The 24,730-nt window shown below is 37.7% G+C and overlaps 1 protein-coding gene across 2 annotated transcripts in view; it reads left to right on the top strand.

Annotated features, from left to right (window-relative positions):
• The window catches only part of ADGRB1 (adhesion G protein-coupled receptor B1), a 500,908-nt gene that overhangs the window by 323,110 nt on the left and 153,068 nt on the right, over positions 1-24,730 (top strand). For both annotated transcript variants that reach the window (XM_063451001.1, XM_063451000.1), the window contains 4 exons: positions 5,866-5,974; positions 9,842-9,985; positions 16,396-16,471; positions 24,367-24,469. In XM_063451001.1, the coding sequence (XP_063307071.1) occupies positions 5,866-5,974; positions 9,842-9,985; positions 16,396-16,471; positions 24,367-24,469 (432 nt within the window). The remainder of the gene's footprint in view (positions 1-5,865; positions 5,975-9,841; positions 9,986-16,395; positions 16,472-24,366; positions 24,470-24,730) is intronic.

The following is a 24,730-nucleotide window of genomic DNA, read 5'->3' as shown; positions in this document are numbered from 1 at the left end:
ACAACAGGACATTCGAAAAAAAAGTAAAAGATAAAGACTAATTTGATGGTTTCTGCTTCTGTGCGTATTATTACAGAATCCTCATGATGGTTTTGTAGAAGCACGTTATTTAAAAAAAGAAAAGAAAAGAACAGAACACATTGGAAATGGGGAAAAATGAGCAGTTACCTAAAATATTGAGCACTCTGCATGTCCTACAGCATTAGGCTTGTTGGATGTGCAAAACGTTTGTACAGAAAGGATTATTTAGAGGTTGGGAACTTTAATTGGCTCTTGAAACCTGCTAAAAGGTAATGTATAAGTAGATAAAAGCACTGGACACTCCGTTATTTAGGGCACAAGTGGAGGTAAATGGTGTTTTGGGATCAGCCTTTTTCAATGTGTGTAAAGAGTAAAGAGTGGCCCTTTTATAAAAAAAAAAAATTAAGTGCTCTGCTTCATTAAATAAAGAGGCTGTGAATGTCCAAAAACCCCTGTGAATGGAGGGATCAGTCACATAGCATGCAAGGTTTCTACAAAGATGTTAACCGTGGATGTGTCTGGGTCCTCAGCAAAGTCTTTCTGATAATATTCATATTGGTATGTTGTTCTTGATAGTTTGCTGAGGTTGCACACAAACAAAATTATTATTATTATTATTATTATTATTATTATGTTATTATTTATGTAGCGCCAACAAATTCCGCAATGCTTTACAGTGGGTGGACGAACATACATTTAGTTGTAACCAGACAAGTTGGACACAGAGTAACAGAGGGGTTGAGGGCCCTGCTCAATGAGTTTACATTCTAGAGGGAGTGGGATAAAGTGACATAAAAGGTAAGGGTAGTATTAGTCTAATGACCGTTGCAAGAGAGGAATCAGTCGGGATCTATTAACAGTTTAATTGATACGTTTTTATGAAGAAGTGGGTTTTTAATGATTTTTTGAAGGAGTGGAGACTGGGTGAGCATCTAACGGAGGAGGGAACTGAGTTCCACAGGAACGGTGCAGCCCTGGAGAAGTCTTGAAGGCGAGCATCAGAGGTGGGAGTACGGACAGAAGATAGACATAAGTCTTTAGCAGAGCGTAAGGGCCTAGACGGGACATACTTGTGTATTAGTGAGGATATATAGGTGGGAGCTGCATTATGTAGAGATTTGAAAGCAAGAAGCAGAATTTTGTAAATTGAGCCCTATATCTTACAGGAAGCCAATGTAGGGACTGACAGAAGGGTGAGGCGTGGGAGGTGTGGGCGGACAGGAAGATGAGCCTCGCCACCACATTAATTATGGACTGTAACAGCGCAAGTTGGGAACACGTAAGACCACTGAGAAGCGGATTACAGTAGTCAAGGCGAGAAAGGTCAATGGAATGGACCAGCACCTTAGTTGCATCTGGCGTTAAGTAGGTTCCGATGCGCACAATGTTTTTGAGATGGAAACAACAGGATTTGGCGATAGACTGAACATGAGGCATGAAGGAGAGGTTGGAGTCAAAGAGAACACCTAGGCAGCGAGTCTGCATGGCGGAGCTGATGGTAGCACCGTTGACTTGGAGGGAGACACAGGAGTAGCAACACTTGAGGGAGGAAATACTAGAATTTCAGTTTTGGTTAGAAATTATGTTTCAGTTAGAAATTCACTTATTTTTCTCATTGAGCTGACTATTTGTTTCCCTTGGTGCATAATAGACTCATACAAGTGTCAATAATTCCATTATGTCTTGTGCAGCAGTTTTATTGGAAAACAGAATCAATGCACAACATTTTGATTTCCACTGAGAACTTTTTGAAGCATGAAACGTTGCACTTTAATTATGTTTTCCAATAAAATTGCTGCACAAGACCTTGAATGCCTGGACCATACCTCTGTTTTATCATTGGAATAAGGGGGAGCCAGCCCCAGGTCTGGAAGCACTAGGACCACTATATGAGTGTAGATTCTTCTTGTTGTTTATTTGTTGCAATAATTCCATAAAGAACATTTGTTAGCAAATATCCTGTCAACTCGATTATTTTTTAGAAGAAAACATTGATGTCAAAAAAAGTCAAGTGAAACAAATGAAATTTACCCATAAGTCTCAAGCTAGATTTTGAACAAACTCTCAGGGAAGAATGTGAACTCCTGAGAGAGAAGTTAAGTGTTAATTTCCTTCTGTTTTTTTGTCCATTTCATCTCTTTACCAGCTGAAATCTTGAGGTTTTGTCATATTGTTGCTGCTCTAGGTTATAATTTTGGTGGGCTGCTGGGCTCTGAAAGGAAAAGCTATGACATCTGAACATCATGACATCTGTTCCGTGTATTTAATCGATTTTGCCGTGTCTGGCAAAAAAAAAAAAAACTAAAAATGAGTGCACCCTTCTCTTTTTAACCTGTTAAGAACCCAATTTCTTACCTGTTCTTATTCAAAGTCCGAGATCATGGGATGATTCATGTCTAAAGTATGATACTCTTATGAAAGGGTGGAAGAGAGCAAAAGATAATAAAAGATAATTCAGACTAATGCCTCAATTCTTTTCCTGGAAATGGATTCTGATAACTGAGTAGCAGTTTTTCCCATTCAAGTCTATTAGACAAATTCTATCCAATTACAGGAGATAAACTTCTCTGTTATTATAGAATGTAGCTCTAAGTCAGCAGCGGCTCCAACGTGGCAGGCCATCATTAGTCGTGAGTTGAACACAGATTTGAAAGCACAATGTATTTCCTGTGTCTCTGGCATGACAGTAGGACTGGGCAGGAAATAGCTGGATTAGCCAATTATCCTTAAAGGCCGCTCAGTTTTATTAATGATAGACTAGCCAAAAGTTTGAGTGTACAATCCCAAGTTCTGTAGTGGTAGACAAGACCTAAGGTGAATACAAATTCATGGTAGGTCAAGTAAGTGCATAGAAAAATTGGAAAGACAAGATATATTTGGAATCCAACAAATCTCTAAATGAGAGCACTTACTAAGGAAAGGGAATGCTGGTTATGTGGTTATAAAGAGAGCTCTCACTTTTGGACCATCCAGTTTCATGAGTCAGTTAGTGTGGTTACACAGTGTAAATGGTGTCAGTACGCAGTACGCTGCATCATCTGGGCATCATGTAAGTACGTAGCAGCGAAATGCCTGACCATCATGGTTGGAACCCCAATGCAAGCCCTAAAAAACTATAAACTATATAGTAAACTATAATTCTCCCATGAGGGTGAAACCCTGGTTTCAGAGGTTTGACAAAAACCCAAGCACCATCCCGGTTCTATACTATAGCAAGTACAATAAAAGCTTACTCAAACCCCTTAACATGGTTTTCTTTGTCAATATTAGAATGCCATATTGGCCATTGCCAATAGGTGCCCCTCCGGCCTTGAAACAAAAAAATAAAGCTTAAACTTAGCTGTAAACCAGAGCTTGGATAAACTCCAGTAGCTGATCTCCTTCCTCAATCCGATGCTATGGCAGCTCTTGTGCGATCCAATTCTCATAGAAAAGGCTGTGATTGGACCAATTTTCCTTCTCAAAGTGCATGTATACTCTGAGCTGACCAAGGGAGAGAGGGATTTTAAAATAAAAAAATAAAATAAAAATAAGAAATAAGAAATACAAGTAGTGGAGGAAAGGGAGAACGAGCTTCCCCTTGCATGCACTCTGCCTGCAAAGGAGAAGATTATCATGGCTGTTGCCAGTGCACTGCGCATGTTGACAACAGACAGAAAATATGACCAGACGTGACATTAGACGGCCCGGCGTTTCGGGCTGCCAGAGTGATGTGAGCCTGGGGTGTAACTAGCCCTTGGCATACAAGTGCAAATATTTAGCATGTGCAGCATTTCATGCTGCACATCCAAACTTTTACCACCATAACCACTTCAAATAACTGAATTGATCTCATGGTTGCAGTAAGCCTTTAATGAGTGCTCAGCGTGTTCAGGTATACGAGGATGTGGTTGCACAAGACTGATACAGTATTCTCCCATAGCAAAACCGACACCAAACTTTCAGATATTTGACTCAGTGAACCTACATATAAAAAATGTGTACTATAGTTATGCATATAGTGCTTTTTGATAGAATAGTTACTTTGTAAAACAGCAGCTTCAACACTCATGTGGATTTCCCTCCTATATACCACATCCTGTAAAATGAGATAAAAAGGGTATTTAGTAATTTAAATTATTCAAAAGTCAATTTTATTTATTAGGCCTTAAATTTGAAATTCACCTCAAATTAACTTAGAATTTTTGCATTTGGTTTTGTTCGTATTTTGAGCGTTTGCCGGGTTGTTTGAATCTTGTAACTCCAAAAGGCCACATGACCGAATCCAGAAACAAATCAAACAGGCAATAGACGAACCATTTTTTTTTTTTTTTCGTGATTCCGAGTTTCACCTATGGTGCCAAAAAAGATAGATGACTGATGGTTAGGTGGTTTTGGAACAGTCACTAAATTAATTAAATGAATAAATAAGTAAAACAAACTGTATTTAAAATTCAAATTTGCAATAGAATGCTCAGAAGTAACTAGATACTCAAAAAACAAACAAACAAACAAACAATGGACTGCTGCTTATAGTACTCACCTGCAGTGGATTCCTCTTACTCCATAGTCTTCCCCCACTGAAAACAATCTCCTAACCCGGGATTGTAAAGGGAATCCAGCACAGTCTGTATAATCCACAAATAAGTGCTCTGACTTATTGTGAGCTTCAACTAGAGTGTTTTACATTGGTACCCACTTTCCCCTAATTCTGTGGTACTCCGACTTCGACCTGCCCCTGACTACTTCACCAACTTGGACCAACCATCACTTATTGGATTGTCCTTTTGGAATAGATGCCAGGAAATATTCTTTTCATTTACTGGTCACCTGCACCCCTTCTTCTGATTACTACAATTCACTGCATCATGAGCTCCACACTACACAAACATAACATAGACACACTTTGTACCTTCCTTGGTAAGTCGGTCCGAATCAAAATACTATAAGGACCAATTGCGGTCTGAATTAAAAATGGATGAACCAATCTTTTTTACTTTATGTGTGTCATGATGAATGTTCATGTCTTATCAAACATTAAAGTGTTTAAAGTGCTTGGAGATGACTTAGTCATGCATTGTATCGTAGTAACGCATTGTTCATCTTATTGTCAAGTAAACGTATGCGAAAGTTATTGTATAGTAGAAGGAGGAGCATCTCTTCTAGAGAGTTTCTAGATAAGGATGTTTTTTCCTCTTACACCTCTCCTCATTGTTAATTCTTAAACTAAATTCTGTCATTTAGGGTTTCACTAAAAATTCTTGTAATGTCCTACAAAGTCCTCCACAACTGTATCCATGTGTACATAGTCTTCAGATAAATGCCTCTTTTCCAGAACTACATTCTAACTCTCACTTAGAGCGCTTAGCTCTGTCTGTCTGTCCCGTTGTCATGGCATACCCCCTTTTCACGCTTCATGATCCCTTATTACACTTCCCCATAGTTTTCAGTCCTTTAAGAAATCTCAATATTTTTTTTAGGGTACCCATCAGATAACTGTTTAATGTTACACCTCACTGTGTCCTTGAGTCCTTCCACACTGACATTCAGACTGATATCTGTTCCCAAAGAATACATTGTTAGTGTCTCCCTTCCATACACATTGCATTGTATGTTTAGCAGACTGCCAGCATGTTCTATCAGGCTATAGTTCTCACAGTGCTATTTATTATTGTGTAATAATACTTCATCCGTGCTTTATAAGAAAATATAATAAATATTATTAACATAGAGAAGATATAAAGAAGACATCCATTGTCCCCTTTTGCACCCTTCTGTACTCCACTTTAATATTTTGTTGGGAATTAAATGACAGTAATATTGATAATACTGATAATTATTAATCTGCATTCTTCTGTACTACAGATGGGACTGAGTGTGAAAGATGTTTTTAAATTGATCGAAGACTTCATTGAAGTAATTGGATTCCGAATGAAGGATTTCAAGGATTCCTACCAAGTTACAGACAATATAGGTACTCATTTTGGGAACTATTTACTTTCTTGTTTGCTAGTTCTGTCCGGGTTCTTATCTGCTCTGAGCTATTTTTCAATCGCTCGGTTCAGCCACTAGGTTGCAGTGGCAGCCAGCTAGCTCTGAGAAGGCTCGCTTGGTGACCTAGAGAATGGAAGAAGCTAAGCTGTATTTAACTGCCTGGCAAAGACTCACAAGGCTATACAGAGCGTCAACAGTTTATTATAACAGAACCTTTTATTTAATCCAAGACAAGCAGTGAAGCTGCACTCATTAAAAATGATCATTATACATAGTATTATTAATATTAGTATTAGTGAAGTCAGCTAGTTTTCTATCACTCATTTTCTCATCTATTTGTTGATATATATATAGGTATCTAAATACTGTAATCTGGGAAGTATGATTTTTAAAATGTTCTGAATTTGTAGATAATGCATTTATATGATTTATAATGCTGCAAGAGTGTGACTACCATTAACATCAGGCAGTCCAGGGCACGCCAGGTCGTACAGCACATTGTCGTATCACGCTGTGCCAAATGGGCTAAGAATAAATACAATTTTTATATGTCTACACAATCGCTCTAATCTATCAATCTATCAATCTATCTGCCTAGAGATAGACAGCTAGACAAACAGACAGACAAATGGACAGGCAGAGATAGACAGATAGACACACAGACAAATAGATGGACAGAGATAGACAAACAGACAGAAAGGCAAATAGACAGACAGAGATAGACAGATAGACAAACGGACAGACAAATGGACAGACAGAGATAGACAGATAGACAAACAGATACATAGATGGACAGAGATAGACAGATAGACAGAAAGACAAATACACAGTCAGAAATAGACAGATAGACAAACAAACAGACAAATGGACAGACAGAGATAGACAAACAGATAAATAGATGGACAGAGATAGACAGATAGACAGACAAACAGACAGACAAATAGACAGACAGAGATAGACAGACAAAATGTCAGAATAATTGTAAACTGTCTATTATGGTGAACTCATAATGGTTCTCAAGAAAACATAATTTAGATTGTAAGCTCACTAGCTATCTAGCTTAGTACTGTAAATGCTGTAAATGCTAGATCTATGCTTATGGGTAGGGTCCTATTTTCTTGGATATATACTTGTATTAATTTGTCTATATTATGTTCAACCTTGTGTCCAGGTGGTGGCTCCGCAAAGTGACATCACCTTGTATGTACGTAGTGGACAATGGATAAGATAAATGTCCCCATGACCAACCAGTAAATCCCCAAAAGACAGACACCAATGTTGGATGAAACAGACCACAGCATTTATTTAAAACATACTGTATGAGACACATCCATCTTTAATTGTAAATATAACAAACAGAACAATAATTTAACACATAAATAACATAACACATTGTATCACACAGTATATTTAACTTTAATCAAACGTCCTTGCCAAGCTAACTTAACCCCTAAAGGCTATCACCTCCACCTTGTAATACCAAAATTCACCTTTTTACCTTTAATGCTCACCACCAGCCTGCTTTTAGCTCAGTGCGGCACGTCCATAATGCTTCCCACCAGCCGGCTTTTAGCTCAGTGGGGACACGTCCAACTTGGTAACAGGGGGGGTGGGGTTGAGACCCGACCATTATCCACCTTATTAGTCTACCTGTAAAACCATCTCCCAACCTGATTGGCAAGGACACGCCCCCCGGCAGCTGTGACGACAAACCAGGACCATAAAAGAGGGGAGGGTGGGAGGGAAACTGTTGCTGTCCCGGATCCCAAGTGGCACTGAGATCAGCTAACTAGTCACCGCCCCTTCCTCACATACAACCCTCCCAGACAAACATGACAATCACTCACAGCTCATCCATCCCCACACTCATACATGTTGCCCTTGTCAGCCAAGCTGTGCTCTCTCCCTTGGGCCTCTTCCTCTAACTGTAGGATTCTCAATACTTAATCCTGCAACTTCTCTGCAAGGTGAATCTAGATCCTCACTAAGACTCTTATCTCTGGTTCTAAAGTAGTTGCTATATGCAGACACAGTGCCATTATTTATTGTTACAATTTAAAAAAATAACAAAAATAATAACAAAACATAATCAATTGAAATCTTGTCAGATATCTCACCAGAACTAGATTTTGAGTGGTATTAATTAAAATGAATAGAATGATTTCTTGTATAGAATTTTTATATTTTAGCTGGGTTCTGTAAGATAAATAAATTACATATTCTGAATGAATTTGCACTAACTGGACAATATAATATGTGAAGATTTGAAGAATAGGTTGTTTGTATGGTATATACTTTAATCAGAGGAGGTATTGTGTACTTCTGCTGTCTGTAATTTCATTTGCGTCAGAGGCCTATTTATTGAATGAATCAAACTGTAAAACCAAGCATGTGTTTTTTTTCATGCTTTTAAAGTGCTTTAATAATTGTCATATTATAAAATAAATATATCTAACACTTATCGTTGGCTTTCATGTATGCCATCACATTTTTAAGACTTGTAAGATGTACAGGGTGAGATCACAAGCCTGTAAATTTAACAAAGGCATACAGCAGGATTAAATGGAAAGCAAATATGACGTCAGAGTTCTAAAATAATGTGTAATTGCACAGTAAAACATCCAAGGACAATTAATATAAACACAGCCATTCATTTTTCATATTCAATTGTCATTTTTTTAATAATATTTAGTAATTTTTTAAGTAATGTTTACTTCTCCCCCATAATTAAAAAAAAAAAATGTGTTCATAAGGTATAAAAAATGAAATTAAATATATCAGTCCACTCCACTGTACCTGGAACTGGAACTGAGCGACTAAATTTGGCTTTCAATTAATATTGTTACTTACCTTGTACATTCGAGGCTTATCTAATTGTTGGCCTAAATTCATACCTCCAAAGCACTAACTGGATGTACAATGGATGTACATGTGTAACTGGATGTACATGTGTAGATGCTTTGGGATTTTTTGATAAAAAAAAAAGAATATTGATAGGAAAAAACACGATTGATGGTTAGTGGACATCCACTAAATGTTGATTTCATTCACAGATCAAGTGAGAAGTGACCAATAGGGAGAAAAAAGGAGAAGCAATAACAAAATCAACATTTATGTATTATACATTTAATAAAAATATATAATATAGAAATATAGATTTTTCATTTATTTATTTTACTTCTTCTCCTCTTTTTTTCCTCTATTGGTTACTTTTTCTCATTTGACCTGCGAACCAAATGGAGTAAAAATGGTTCTATCTGCGTACTGCAAAAAATATACATCTTGATGTGTATTTAATTTACAGTACAGTGATTGAACCAATTTTGCGACTTTTTTGGTTAGTCCAAATGTTTCCCTGATTAGGTTTTCATGGATGACTTTGGCTGAGCCAGACATTCACATGAATGAGCATTGGACATCCTGAAGACAATGTCACATTTGAGGAGTAAGTCTAGTTGTTACTAAGTTCTAGAACTAGAATAGAAACAATTCAATGTGTCCTCCATTTCAATGTGTGCCGTGACTGGGCTAGGACCTGTTGGTGAACCAACATGCCCTGTGGTGGCTGGCACTGGCCAGGACTGATTTAGACTGCCATGCCAATTGCTAAATCTTCAATACACATTAAAAATAAAACCTCAAATGAAAAAAAGTTAACACAAATTATAATTGTATTTTAATACTTTAGTCAATGGTGTAATTCCCCAAAAATGTATGATTCCCTTTAAATAATTCATGAAATTATGGATTTATGGAGTATATGGAAATTTTATAAATCAGCCACAACACTTCGTAAAATATATAATGCGAGATGGATGCATTGTAACTGTGTTCAATTATTTTAAAGTTCTGAGTATCTACAAACGTCCAGCCAACAGTGCAACAGATATACATTTTCCGATGAAGGGATGGAGAGGAATGGTGGACTGGGCCAAAACTTCAGAAGACAAAGTTTCGATTTCGAAGACTCTGCTTTCAACAGGACTGTCAGGTAGTTATGTGCAAAATGCCCCACCCAAGCAAACAACTAAAGTTTAACATATTTTATTTTTCTTAATTTTTTTTTAAATATATTTTAGATAGCAAATGATAACATAAAAAAAGTCCACAAAAGTCAGATTCACATCCTAAATTTTTTTTGCAAAATGCTATGTTATATATATATATATATATATATATATATATATATATATATATATATATATAGTAAATATATTTTAACATTTAAATAAGGGTATTTTTACAAGAATAAAATAACTGGGTCAGTTTAAGTAGGATTAGAAGAAAACCATGATGTAGGAGGTACTGCGATGAGTAGATAGATTTGTTTGAAGTTCAGACAGTGGATGATCATACAGTATCATCATATTGGTGTTAAATACTAATTGTAATGTAATCGGCTCTCTCCATAGTCAAATTGTGGTCAAGGACAATGTAAAACAATCGCAAACGAATATGGGGATTTTTATTAAGTTATGCTTTAAGCTAGCCCTCATGCCTTAAAAGGTGAGCATGGAGCAAACAAGGGATAGTGGATGGTTTATATTTTGAGTATACTTAAATACAAGTTTGCATAGCATTAAGAATGTTGAATAATATGGTTTCAGTATCACTGTTGGCTAATCCACCAGCAAACTCATCTTAAAGTAGACGTCCTCAAAATCACAAGGGTCTTTAAACATTTGCATATCAAAACACAGCTAACAGCTGGCTACTAGTATGGCAGTTGTACTTAGAGAATACCGAATTAGATCTTATATTTGAATAATGGGGGCAATAATAGATAAAATCTCGATTTTGTTCTATAATTAACCAAGTCAAAAGTGGGCAATATTTGGAAAACAAACTGCTTTCAATAATGATTAGCTTAAAATGAGTCAATCATTCTATAATTCTCCTTTATTTATTTACTTTATTTATTTATGTATTTATTACGCAGCCATATATGTTATGTTGCAGGTTTTTTTTTTAAAGGATCACTATAGTGTCAGGAAAACAAACCCTCTTTCCTGAAACTATAGTGCCCTAAGGGTGCTCCCACCCTCAGCGTCCCCTTCCCTTGGTGCTGCAGGGGTTAAAAACCCTTCAGCAGCTTATCTCAATCCAGTGCTGGGCTCCCTTGGCACTGGTGACCATAGCATTCAAACAGCCCATAGGAAAGCATTTCTCAATGCTTTACTATGGATGTTCTGCACGTTGGATGCGAGTTTCGCATCCAGCGTCGCAGTTGCGCCTCTAGCGGCTGTCAGGAAGACAGCCACTAAAGGTTGGATTAACCTTGCTATGTAAACAGAGTTTCTCTGAAACTGCTATGTTTACATGTGAAGGGTTAAAACCTGAGGGACCTGGCACCCAGACCACTTCATTGAGCATAAGGGGTTTGGGTGACTATAGTGTCCCTTTAACTTGTGTTCACATATTTTGATACCTTATGTCAACTTTCCTTTGGTAGACACACAATCTGACCTTTGATAAGTATAAAATATTTGTTCTAAATGCTGTCATTTTTTTAAGGCTTAGATCAGATAAGCTGGTGAATATGCAAAGGTAACAGCTAATATAATGGAAGCCAGATAAGTGCATGCTGGGAAATTGTTTTCAATGGAAGATGAAGACTTGAGGGTTTTATTGGGAGGAAAACTAGAGTTAGTTTTACTTTAAGATAAGCTTGCTATATGATAAAATAGAATGAATGTAAAAGGCAATGTAACTGAAGGTAGTGGTAAACATCAGTTAACTGAGCACTTCCTGTCTAAAAGACGTGCCCTAAGCACCTAAGTACCTACCTCCCATTAGAATGGTAAAGATGAGTTAACTGAGCACTTCCTGCCTTAAAGCACTAAGTACCTACCTCACATTAGAGTGGTTATGGCGATATGAGATCATCCCACTCTTTTTTGTTAAACCATTTTGGTTTTACATCTTGTTGTGTGGAGAGCTCACTGTAGAAGCTACAGATCCTACAGATTATTTTTCTAATTTCTGATATCTAGATCTTTTTACATAATTTAATATGATATGTTTACCGCAAAGCAATTGCCCCTCTGAGTGTCTTTTCAATTTTATCTAATGCAACATACAGCAATAACTGCCCAGTAGTCCCTAGTCCACTCGTATATCATTCTCTCTTGATTTGTCTAATGTTATCACCTTTTACAGTTCCTTTTATACGCACAGTTTAATACTAGGCCTCTATTTTTTATCCACAAGCTACATATCATTAACCCTGGCATCATAGAAGTGAATTTTCATCTGCCAGTTAATTTATTGGAACCCAAACTCTGTGAAAGCTGCCAGCATGACAGCACCAAATTTTGTAACAAAATGAGCTTTTACAGGGAGTGAAAAGAGATGGTAAGATCTCGAAGGGACATTAAAGGTCATCATTAGTTCTGTGACGGGAATACAATGTCTCGGGTGATTAGCTCTCCTATCTCAGCTGCTAGGCTGGATTTTTCACACACTAAATGCCTTTCCCTGGTGCTCCTCTAATGTATAAGACTTTATCCTCAGAGTTCTACAGACAAGGGCACTCTGCCATTTACTGGGTGAGCGAGGGTTAATTTCATTTCTTATGTATGTGCTCTTTATTCCAAAACATTATTTTATTAGTCTTTATTACGTGACGTGCAAGTATTTCATTGGGAAAACTTTTTTTAAATCCTGCAACAAATTAAATATGATTTCATCTTTAAAGGGACCCTGTAGGCACCCAGACCACTTCAGCTAAATGAAGTGGTCTTGGTGCTGTAACCCTTTTGCACTTCGTGTAGCAAAAGGGACACAGCATGTTTACTTGCTGAACTAAGTCTGCCCTCAGTAGGTGTCTACTAGACAGCCACTAGGGGTGCTTCCGGGAATCGTAACGGACTTTTGGTTCATTATCTGATGCTGGACATCCTCATGCTGTGCATGAGGACCCCCAGCATCAGATTTGTCCCTAAAGGAAAGCATTGATTCTATGCTTTACTATGGGAAGGTCTAATTAGCACGCGCCATTTGACAGAGGAGGGGGCGGAGCTTCGACCCAGCACTGAAGTACATTGGCGCTGGGATAAGGTAAGTAAAAATTATTTTTAACCCTTTATTTACCGGGGAGTGGGGTGTGAGAGAGGGGGGAGGTAGTGCCAGGAATACAGCTTTGCATTTTCTGGCACTACAGTATCCCTTTAATGAACAGGGAATAATGCATTGGTCATTACTGTGCACTACAGTAGCCATAACACACAAAGGGAACTGCTGCCATCCAGGGATGGATGTCACATGCTCTGGTGGTTATGGTACCTGGAGTGCCCTGGCACCTCTCCTATTGTAAGTAGTCAAACTGTTTTAGAAAGTCTGCTGCTTCCCACCATTCCCAAGTGAGAGCCAAAAACTGCTGTTAGATCTTCAGAGTGACCACATTACCTTCGAGTGTAGGGGTCAGACAGAGAGCTTCCAACTCTTACTGAACCGTAGGGGATACAGCTCCTAGTGGACCCCAATTCTAACTGTTCTGCAACTGCTTGACTCTTTACAATTGGAGGATGCAAGGGCACCCCTGGCACCATAACCAGGAAAGCAGGGCTTAGAGAGTTCCTTTCATGCAAGACACACTATGGAAAGTTTATTTCTGTTTTAGCTTAGTATGTCGGTTACTCACATTTTTGCTACATATTCTTGGGTATACAATTACCACTTCCCTTTACCTGGGCCATGGATCATAAAGGAATAGGGCCAAAATTAATGTAAAAGATAATTACTTTTACTATTTATAATCCTCCCACGTATTCTGAAATACTGCTCGAAAAGGTAGACTAACAAACAAGTATTTGCAACAAGAGAGTTGGACATACAGAAACAGAGGATGATGAGGGCCCTGCTCAAACAAGCAACATTCTAAGGGCAGTGCGGTATAATTACACAAAACATTGGAGGACAATGTTTTTCATACATAGAAAAGATTGGCAGCTGAGAAAGTTAACTATACAATGAGATCTTGAAGTGATAGAATTTCCTGGTGAAGTCCTATGGTTCAGCTTTAAACTGGTTTCGAGTGTCCCAAGGCATCTTCATTCCAACTCCACTACATGTATGGCTGACGCTCTCAGCCCATAACTGCTACACCTCAGGACTAGGGCTAATGTGGCTGTGGCCATTAAAGCATTCTCAGTGAGTATTAACCTTTTTGGCTTAACACTGAGCAGTGGCATTGTGTAAGGGGATGCCAGACACCAATATGTCTTTATTGAGATGAAGTGATTATGGTGCCTAGAGGTTCCATTTAATTGTCAGATGACACAGTTGGGGGAGATTAAGTGAAGTGGGTCAGTAAGATACAAGGAAGAAGGATGGATGTTAACTGTTTAATTGATATTCATTTTTGAAGAAGTGAGGTTTTAGTTACTTGACAATCTGAAGCAACATGGGCTGTAGGGAGTGTAGGGAATGGTGCAGTCATAGATAAGTCTTAAAGGTGAGAGTTGGAGGTGTAAGTATGAACAGAGGACAGGTGTAGGTCTTTTGCAGAGCTGAGACACCTGTATGGGATACACTTATTTACATTGAGAGCAGGTAGATAGCCGGCAGGTTATGCAGCAGCATTTATTATATGTTGTTAAAGGGGCAAGCTGGGAATATGTATGGGGAGCATAGTTGAGATAGGAGAACATTGTGGTATTGATATGAACCTTAGCCATATACATTGTCACAGAGAGGCAGAGCTAGGTAAGGGCGGATGCAAGCTAAATTAATAATAATATATTAGACTTGTGCAAGACGAATATTTCCGTTTTTCAAAAGTGATTTGGCCAAAATGTTAACAAAAAAAATTTGTTTTGAAGAATTTTAATTTATCTCAAAAATTATCTCAAACAAATTAAGCTCTTGTGCTATTTGGTTGATTTGAAATTCGTGCAAACTTTGGTTTGGAATTCAGAGATTTGGCTGGAGACCAGATCCATCCAAATTCAACCAAATGATGAATGAAGAAGAGGTTGAAATAAAAACCAAGGCATATAACTGGTAGTAGTAGTTTACCTGTAGGAAGACAAACCTTGAAGTAACAATTATTGAAGGAAGAAAGACAAGTTCTGTTTTTGATATTAGATATAAAAGTGTCATCCAGTTAGCAATGGCAGAAGTGCAGCAGGAGATTCAAAAAGGAATAGAGAACAATCAGAAAAAAGATGCATATGTCTGTGTGTTATCAGAATAAAAGTGATATTAGTAACCAATAGAACTGATTAGTTAACCAAGAGAAGCGATGTAGTAGAGCACCAAGAAAAGAACCTTGTGGAACCCCGAGCGAGAGAGCTTATGGAGGAGAAAAGGGTCCAGAAAAAGAAAAAATGTTCATCCTTACTGTGTCAGAGCAATGTATAAAGAGGCACTCACTTGTATTTCTGGATGCTGGAGTTTGAAGGTCTCCTGCCCCAAGATCCACTGAAGCTTTAAAGTATAAAATGGCAGCACAATTATTCCGTATGGATCTTAATTCAAACCAGCATCTCATGGAATGGACCTGGCAACATTTTAGCACCTTACTACCTTTCTCAAGCCATGATTGGATGCCAGGACAATTCCATTGGATGTTGAGATTCACACTGAAGAATTAAAGTGCAGAGTCATACCCTTTACTGCTTCATTATGTCAAAGAACATGTCTTTTTTTCATTGAATGTTTTATAGATTTTTTTTTAATTTTTCTAGATATCTGGAAAACAAGCAGATTTTTCTATTTCATTTCAGAGCAATTAAAATTGTAAAAGTGAAGGGATAAGAGACAATTAATTTCCTATAAAAAGTACATATAAACTATAAAAAGTACCTATAAATCTATCAAACATGTTGTACATTATATATATATATATATATATATATATCATGTTTATGGAGGGAGAGCTAGGTTGTGCCAATAGTTAGCTTTCCGTATTTTCCTCTTGGTTTGTTTCAGACATTTTTCAGATGACTTGGTAACATTTGTTTACAAACAGATCTGAGCCAACGGCAACGGCACGCAGGTTGGCTCGCCCTTCTAATCAGCCCAAACATGGTTTGTTAGTTCAGTCATGACCTGAATCTGCAAAGGTGGCAAAACCTGCTGCATTTTGTGCTGCCAGAGGGAACTGTGCAAGCGTTTTATGTATAACATGTGCTTCCTGTCCCAACCTTTCTAAATAAATTATGCATGCCCTCGAATATCTAATCCAGCTTTTCAAAAGCTTGTCAGCCCATAGATGACAATATGTCCCATCTCTGTTTTGAAGATGTTTCAGTACCCTTTTCAATTTCAAGTTGTGCCTACTCAATTTCTTGTTTGACCATTTTTCAATTACTGTCAGAGAAGTAGAATATAGTACATTTTATTTTCCTTTTATATTTTCTGATAGTTTTCTTTTTTTTATCTTTCGTTTGTATCCAGATGCGGATGATTCCTCCATCTTTGTCATTGGCACAGTGCTCTACCGGAACCTCGGGGGCCTTCTGTCACTGCAGAGGTATAGATGCTACGGCGTTCTAAGAAAACATGTGGCTGATTGACATGAGAAATATGTATTATTCATGACATCAAACCCAATATGTCTCTCCATAAATCAGAATGAAATTGTCCAATGTCTGTCTATGTTTGCTTTTCACTGGACTTGATTAATACATTATACTTGTCTAATCTCTGGCAAATGAGAATAGCAACTGAATTTGAATACATTGTAAGCACTATTGTTATACAGATAGCTCCCTTAGCTGAACTGAGGAATTTCAAGCTATTAAGTTTTTGGGGTCAAAAAAGTAGGTATAATGATTTTAAAGGCAACACGTCTAAACAATCTTTTTACCTATTGTGATCCCTTATCCGGCAAGTAAAAACATCTGTGGTGGTAAAAATTCATTAAAATGTAAATCGTGGAAAAATAAATAACTAATTATACATTTTAGATCAAAATAGTTGACTTTGGAGTTGAAGGCATCTTCTGTTCAACTATTCATCCAGCTTGGCTGTTTTAAACAGTACAATATTCTAGACAATTCTCTTCAATTCCCACAGTCTAGGGAATGCACTTCTGTCTTTGTAAATACCTTTGGTTCATATTCTGTGAGGAAGACAACTTCATAATATCCTTTCAAAGCAGTTTGGACCAAATGGACCTTGAAATAAGATGACCATCTTCGAGTTTGATTTCCTTCACCCTGAAATATTGTCTCATTAATGAATATTTCTATAGCTGGAGGCAACAACCATTAATGTAGCAGTATATATTCTCTGTCCAGAAGTTTGTGATATAAATAGTTAATCTCAAGGAACCTGCACTGTCTTTGCTGTTCTACAGAGCTACAGAACCTCTATCTTCTTAAGTGCCGTAGGGACGTGCAATCACCCTCCAGCATTAAAAAGTTTAATGAACACAGTAAGAAGGAAGAGTGTTTCTGAGTAGCATTGCATGGATGGATGCACACGTTACAGTCTTGTCGGTTTCTAAAAGATGCTTTAGGCTGTAAGCTTTGTGGGAAAAGGCTTTCTGGTTTTTCTTTTGGACGGGCACTGAGGCAGTAAAGCAAGCATCCTAAGGCCCCTTCTAAATCTGTTCTGCACTGATTAGCATGAGAACCCTCTGTTCATTGCCGGAACATTTTCTTCCAAGACAGGCATGTTAAATACCTACATATTTGTTCCTCGCAGAATATTCACCAGGCATCGGCCAATTAGTAACCTAAATTGTATTAGATTTCAAGGCAAGTTGAAAGCTTTCTTAGCAAGTAAATACGGATGTTGCATTGCTGGCAAGCAAAGGAATGATATTAGTGGAATGTTTTATATTACTTCATTAGCTCTGTTTATTGATTTTTTGTTTGTAAAATCCTAAAAATTACATGAAATAAAAAAAAACATAAAAACATACAAATAAAGGAAGAAAAAAAAGGTAAATTCAATATAAATTGTAATATTATGAGAGATAGAATTAAAACAAAGTAAAATCTACAAAATATTATATACAGTCCTTATTTTGCTCAATCAGATTTTTGTACAGAGAACCATTGAGGACACACAGTGCGTGCGCAACAATGTCTGTGATCTGCTAACCTAGTGCTTCTCTATGCAAATAATTCTATCCAATGCATTTAATCTATTATTCCAAAGCCCCTAGTGGCTGTTGTCTGACGGTCACCATGAGGGTAGACACTGCAGAACCGTGCTACTTTTCAGAAAGCAACACAGTCTTTATGTACAAGGTTGCAGGGGTGTGATACAGGCCTTAAAATCAATCAATGAATGAAGATGGAGCAATTTGGGGGCCTATCCTGTCCCTTTAACTGTGCAAATTGTTCCATTTACTATGAAAAAACTGATTGCAAGCAATCCCCACAAATTGCGTGAGAAATATACAGGACGTGGGCAGAAGAAACCATGGTCACATCTCTGGCAGATAATGTACTGCACAGTGTTGCGAAACCAACCTCGCCACTGTGCACTGGAGGAGCCTGGTTGCTCGCCTGCTCCCTTTGGACTATTGCCCTGCAGGTTAAAGCTTTTATTTTCCCTGCAGAAAGGCTTGTTCGTGCCTTTCTGCCGGGTGTTCGGTAGATTCCAGCTACCGAACAAACTACCGTACGAGGGACCAACTAGGAGCTGGAGTGTGCCGTCAATTGACCGCCCAGAAGCTGCAGTTAACCGCAGCTTAATTGATGAACGCGGAGTGGCCTTTGTTTGTTTGCCGAACACGTGGCAGCGGCCATTTTAACTCCCGAACGGCCAGCGGTGTTCAGCGCTCAAACTATGGAACTGAAAACGGACACTTTATTGCGCGAACACCGTTGAGCCGCCAGCCTCCTTATCTCGGCATTCTGTAGTGGAACCGACTGGCTGTTCATTCGGTAGTTTGACCGTATGAACAGCCTCACCCCAGATAGCCATGCCATGGAGCCTATTCGTGTAACAAAAGACTATGTGAAAGACTTTGGCTCCATGGCGATTGAACTATATGTATGTGATCTGAGCGCCATTCGGTAATAATGTTCGCTCAGATCTAAGCTATTTGGGATATGTTGCATGTATGTGTTTTGTGTACTAAATGTGTCAGTGGGTAATTTTGTGTCTTTTACTGTCTTTTTGTCTGCCATGTGGGTAATGGAGTTTTGCCTCTGTTCTTGGAGATAATTGGATTACTTCTCCAATTATCTCCAGGCCAGGGAGGAGGGATTGTGATGCATTGTGGGATTGTTTAAAGGTGTATGTCTGTGATTGGTCAATGTCCAATATGTTTCCCAGTTTCCCATCTGGTCCCCTGGGGGAGTGTCCACTAGGTGGGAGACCTGCATAAAAGCCGGGCAGTTAGCCCCAGTAAAGGTTGTTGCTGCTTAACCCTGAAAGTGAAGTGTCATCTCATTCTTGGGGGGAATTTGACTGTATGCCGATTGCCAGGAGTGTAAGCTGTTTGTATGGCTTTTCCTGTTCGGTTGCTTCCAGGGTTCGTGTGTCTCTTGTTCGGGAGTTGGTGAATTCGTGTGGTTTACAGTTCGGGAGATTGGTGATTGCAGTAGCTGCTGGTCTATCTGGAAAGGGGATTATCGCCTAAGCGATTTTTATCCTCTTGTGAGCGAAACGGTCCGTTACACACAGAATGACTGACTGGCCAGAAAAGCACGCACTCAAGTTTTGATAGTTCAAATTTCTCTTGAAATCTTACATTTTTTTTTGCTAAATAAACCTGCAGGGGACACGCAGATAAGCCCTAAAGCTGAAGTATTTCAAGGGATTGTAGTGTCTCTTCAAATATATCTTAAAAACTATATTAAAGGATTTACTCTAAAAATGTTGATATTAAAATGTCAACTTTGGAATAACAAGCACTATTACAGTGACATTACGTTGGAAATGGAAATCTATGCAGCTCGATTACCGTGCCGTTTATAATGGTACCTTAATACATCAAGGGCACTAAAGGATACCCCACATTCTTACAGGTTATCCTTTAAAGTCCAACTGGCCCGGTACCAAATGATCGAAAAAGCTAACAGTCCAAACGGCAGCTAAATTACCGGAGCCGGGGTCTTTGGTCCCGTCCACAAACAGATGAAAGTACAAGGAGTGGTGCAGCACCTAAAATGACCTTAAAAATTATAAATAAAGGCAGGTAGAAAAAGGGAAAAAAAAGGGAAAATCTATAGTGTAGTATGTCACTGTCCAAATAAATAGAATAAAACAAAAGAAATACACTCACAAGCTCCAGGAAATTATGAGTGTATTTCTTTTGTTTTATTCTATTTATTTGGACAGTGACATACTACACAATAGATTGTCCTTTTTTTTAATCTTTTTCTCCCTGCTTTTATATATATATATAATTTTTTAAGGACACTTTAGGCGCTGCACCACTCCCGGTACCAAATGAGGCTACATATTGTGCTGTTTAGTCCACAAAATCCAGACATTGTTTACACTATTTATGTCTGGAGTTTTCTATAAATTCCCCAAATCGGCCTGGATTTTATGTGAATTTCAGCCAAACCTAATAAAAATAAAATTCAGGTGCAAATGCTTCCTTTAGACCAATCCAGACATTCGAGCTCCCAATATATGTCCAATGTTTGACCTGTTATGCCGAGATAACTTCTATGTATTTTGATAAGTGACCTTGAAGGCAGTCAGATCAACTCAATCTTCTGTCAGTCAAAGGGTCTACATCAGGGGTGTCCAAAAGGTAGATCTCCAGTTGTTTTAAAACTACAACTTCCATGATGCTTTGTCATTGCAAAGCATTTTAAAGGCATGCAAGGCATCATGGGAGTTGTGGTTCTACAACATCTGGGGATCTACTTTTGGGCTCTCCTGCTTTAGACAGAGCCCATTAAATGTTATGCCATGCTAGGGAATTGATGACATTTTGTAATGCCTATAATTACTCTTTTTTAAATATGAGCTGACAATGACACATGTTCAAGACATGCTAGTTTAGTTAAATAGAGAATTTTGCTTTTTTATATGAATGGGAGTATTTCTGCAAATCGTATTGTGTTTGTGTTTAAATCCAGTTAAAGTTAGTGGATCTCAGCCAGGTCCAACTCTTTGTGATTCCAGTACGTGTATGTATATTTTGTTAGTCTTTGGCTGGTGTCATTCTGATTACTTCTCTACACCTTACTTGACCTATTACCACAGGGCTAATCATGTCAGCCACAACGGGACTGATTGCCTGGCCCACCGGAGGCTGTATTACTCTGACACAGCGGAACAAGCCAGATTTTGGTATTTTTTATTACCTCTTCCAAAAAATGGTTCATTATTTCAAAAATTAAATTAAACAGCACTCATAGGTGCTTCTTCACTAAATGGTGAGTTGTGACTGGTTGACACTCATTTAGCAAAATTGAAGCCCTTACAGTCAAGTTTTTTTTATTTTTAAGTTTGTCATAGAAATGGGTACAGTCATTCTTTAATAAAACAGACTAGTTTTGGATGCTCATTTTCCCTGAATCCATCTTCAGTTTTTCTTTATCAGGAACCAATGGCCTTGGGTTTATCAGTATCTAGATTAAATTGTGTTTTCCCTGAACTCAAGATTGCTGTTAGTCTGTAGGGCCTTAGGCATACCCCCAACATTGGCATTCTGTGAAGCGGGATGCTGGTGGGGAGAATGAAAGGAAAGAAGTCAGACATAATCACATCGCTGGGGCTGCCCAATGGCAGTAGATGTGCAGAAAGCAAGCAGGTAAACACAAGAATTGACAGGTCAGCCAGATATAAATGCCTGCCAATCAGGAATGTCGGCCCACCAAGGGCAGACTATGCAGAAAGCACTGTTGTAGCACTTTCTCCATGGTCATAGTGCCTTGAGAATAGTGCGAGTGCACCCAGGCTTTGCTTTTTGAGGACAGTTCCCTGCTGTCCCCAAAAGTGGAACACTAGGGTAAAGACAGTTTGACGGGCAAATAAAATCAGGACTGTCATAACAAAATTGTGACTGTTGAAGGCATGTCAGTGCTCCTCAACCCTCTCCTCAAGGTACACCTAACAGTCCAGGATTTAGGGATTACCTGGGTGGGTGTGAGGTGATTAGAAAAATGTAAAAAAATCACCTTAGAGTCTAAAGTGTTTTTTTGTTGTTTTGTTTTTTTAAACACCTTAGACACATCTGGGTAATCCCTAAATACTGGACTTTTAGATGTGTCTTGAGGAGAGGGTTAAGAAGCACTGCTTTATGTGACCAGGAGTTTTGAGCAGTTTTAGAGAGGTGACTTTGTTTTCCACTCTGTGGGTATAAAATGTTGGTTCTAGAATGACAAGGTACACCACTGGGAAAGTTTGTGGTAGTGAATGAATGTTGGTGGTTTAGTGGAACTTTAAGGACACTAACTCTTTGAAATTGACAGTCAGTATGGATCATCTCAGAGACTTATTTCCTCTTTGGCAAGCTGATATGGCAGAGCATGGTTGGTGTGTGCCTGTATTTGGAGGCTTGGCAGGTTGAGGACCCATGAAGCAGAACTTTGTACTTTGTAAAATGCTTATCTCTTGACTCCTGGGGTGGTGCAAGTTGGCTCTTATAAATGCATTTTCATTATTGTATTTCTTCATTTGTGCAATATATTTCTCTTTCTATATTTTCAAGGCTTATGACTAATAAATGTTGTGATTATTATTTTTCAAGTAAGTGCCGCTTTTAACTTTGTTTTGTGCGTTTATTTGAGTGAGGTTCTTGTTTTATTTTTCTGTTCTCGCATTTGAAGCATATTAGCACACTTTAGTTTTTGTCTATTATTGCACATATTTTTAACTCACATACTTAAATTTTTGTATACCCTAGGTGACAAGCACTGCTTTCGCAAATACCTTTACATGTCGATAGCTCAGTGGTTTGAGCACCAACTGCTTTGATTTATAGCGAGGTTGACTCAGATTTTAACCAGTCTTTTTATCCTTTCTCCAGTTAAAAAAAAAAGAGTAATATTAATTTGTTTAATGGTAATATAACTACCAGGATGTCATTGAAAAGTAGCAAAAATTAAATACACTCTTCTTCATAAAATCATTTGCGGTTATTATTATTATATTTGTAATTCACCTCTTTTAAATATTTGGAAAACTAAACACAGAAATTGGCATCAAACAAGAAAATAAATATTTCCAAAAACCTTTATAATTTCCCCCCCTTTCCTTTACGTTTTAATATCATTCCATTTCCAATGCTGAATCGCTAGGGAAGAATTTACCAGAGTTTCATATTTTTATGGCTTTGAAAAAGATTAATTGAAATAGATTTGACAAAAACTGTTAATTATGTTTCATATACCTTATATATATAGATATGGAAAGGAGAATTAGGGAGAATTAATAAAAGTTAGAAACCAGCTGTTACAATAGATTTATGTCTATAATATTCATATTTATTTTTTACATATATATATATATGTAAAAAAAAACAATATAATTAAATGTATGGGAATGGAAACTAGCTTAAAAAAAATCTGAAATTATCATTCACTCTTTGTGCGACTGGGGAAATATGGAGATCATAATAATGAAGGGTAATGTTCTGTCAACGCATTTTACACCTATAAGGAACATTAGCATTGCAATTACCTTAAACACTATTTTCAGGAATGGAATTGAGAAGCGCTTTTTTGCTAGACATATATCAATAAATCTGCAATTCTTGTTGCTAAACATTATCTCTTTTTCTTCATTTTTTGTTAGTGTGAAGACGTTTTATTTAGATGTTATAAAAAAAATATTTTTGCCAGGAGATTTTTTATCTAAAACCAACTTGCAAAATCTGCAGATCTCTTGTCTGCAGCCTTTGCAAACCCTCTCTTTCTAACCCCGCACAGACTTTCTGGGGCTGTCTAATCACGGACTTCCCAATGCTCAATGGGATTTTATTGCAAGGCAGGTGCTCTGGGCAATTGCTGCCTCTTGAGTTTATCTCCACTGAGCTAAACAACCAGGGAGCAACAGGACAGGTTGTCTGATCAACAGCTATAGAGCTGTAAAAAGGTTGATTTATGAAAGTGCCAATTACCATTGAAATCTGCACTTTTTGTAATTTTTTTAAAAAAGAGGACACACTCTTCACATATAAAGCACTTCAGCAAGCTAAACTGCTTTAGGTGTATAGAGTGTTCCTATAATAAAAAATAATTTCACAATTCTAGAGCTGGACCGCTATAAGAAATCTTCAACATTCTGACATTAAACTTTCTTGCATTGTAAGACAATCTAAAGATGTTGTACTGAGACGTCCTTTTTTGGGGGGACAGAATTCTCCGAAAAGCAATATCCACTATTTAGCTGATGTAACTGTCACACTGAACTGTCACACACGCAGATGCTAATTTTCAGTGACATGTTTCAAAATGTTTTGTGGTCCATTTGTTTTATCATGTTTATTATATTTTATAGGAATATGACTGTACTGAATTCGAAAGTCGTCTCTGTCATCGTGAAGCCTTCTCCCCGGACCATCTCAGTTCCTCTGGATATTGAATTTTCTCACATGTACAATGTACGTAGATCATAGGGATTTTTTTATGCAACATTTTTATCAAACTGCTATCAGGAGATCACCTTCTAATGCATTTTCTTTTTTTTATGAGCTCGATTAAAGTGACATGTGAAGACAGCAACAAATCATCTTAAAAATTCATAATAAAAACTAATTTCCTTGTGGAGCTTTAAACCTCATTCCCATTTGTTTCCATGACTTTCTTCATGAAGATTATGAAAAATAGTTTTCAAGACTCAACGTTTTTTTTTTTGTTTTGTT

This window comes from Pelobates fuscus, chromosome 4 (assembly GCF_036172605.1).
Source record: "Pelobates fuscus isolate aPelFus1 chromosome 4, aPelFus1.pri, whole genome shotgun sequence".
Taxonomy (NCBI): Eukaryota; Metazoa; Chordata; class Amphibia; order Anura; family Pelobatidae; genus Pelobates; species Pelobates fuscus.
This window is presented reverse-complemented; position numbering and strand designations above follow the sequence as displayed.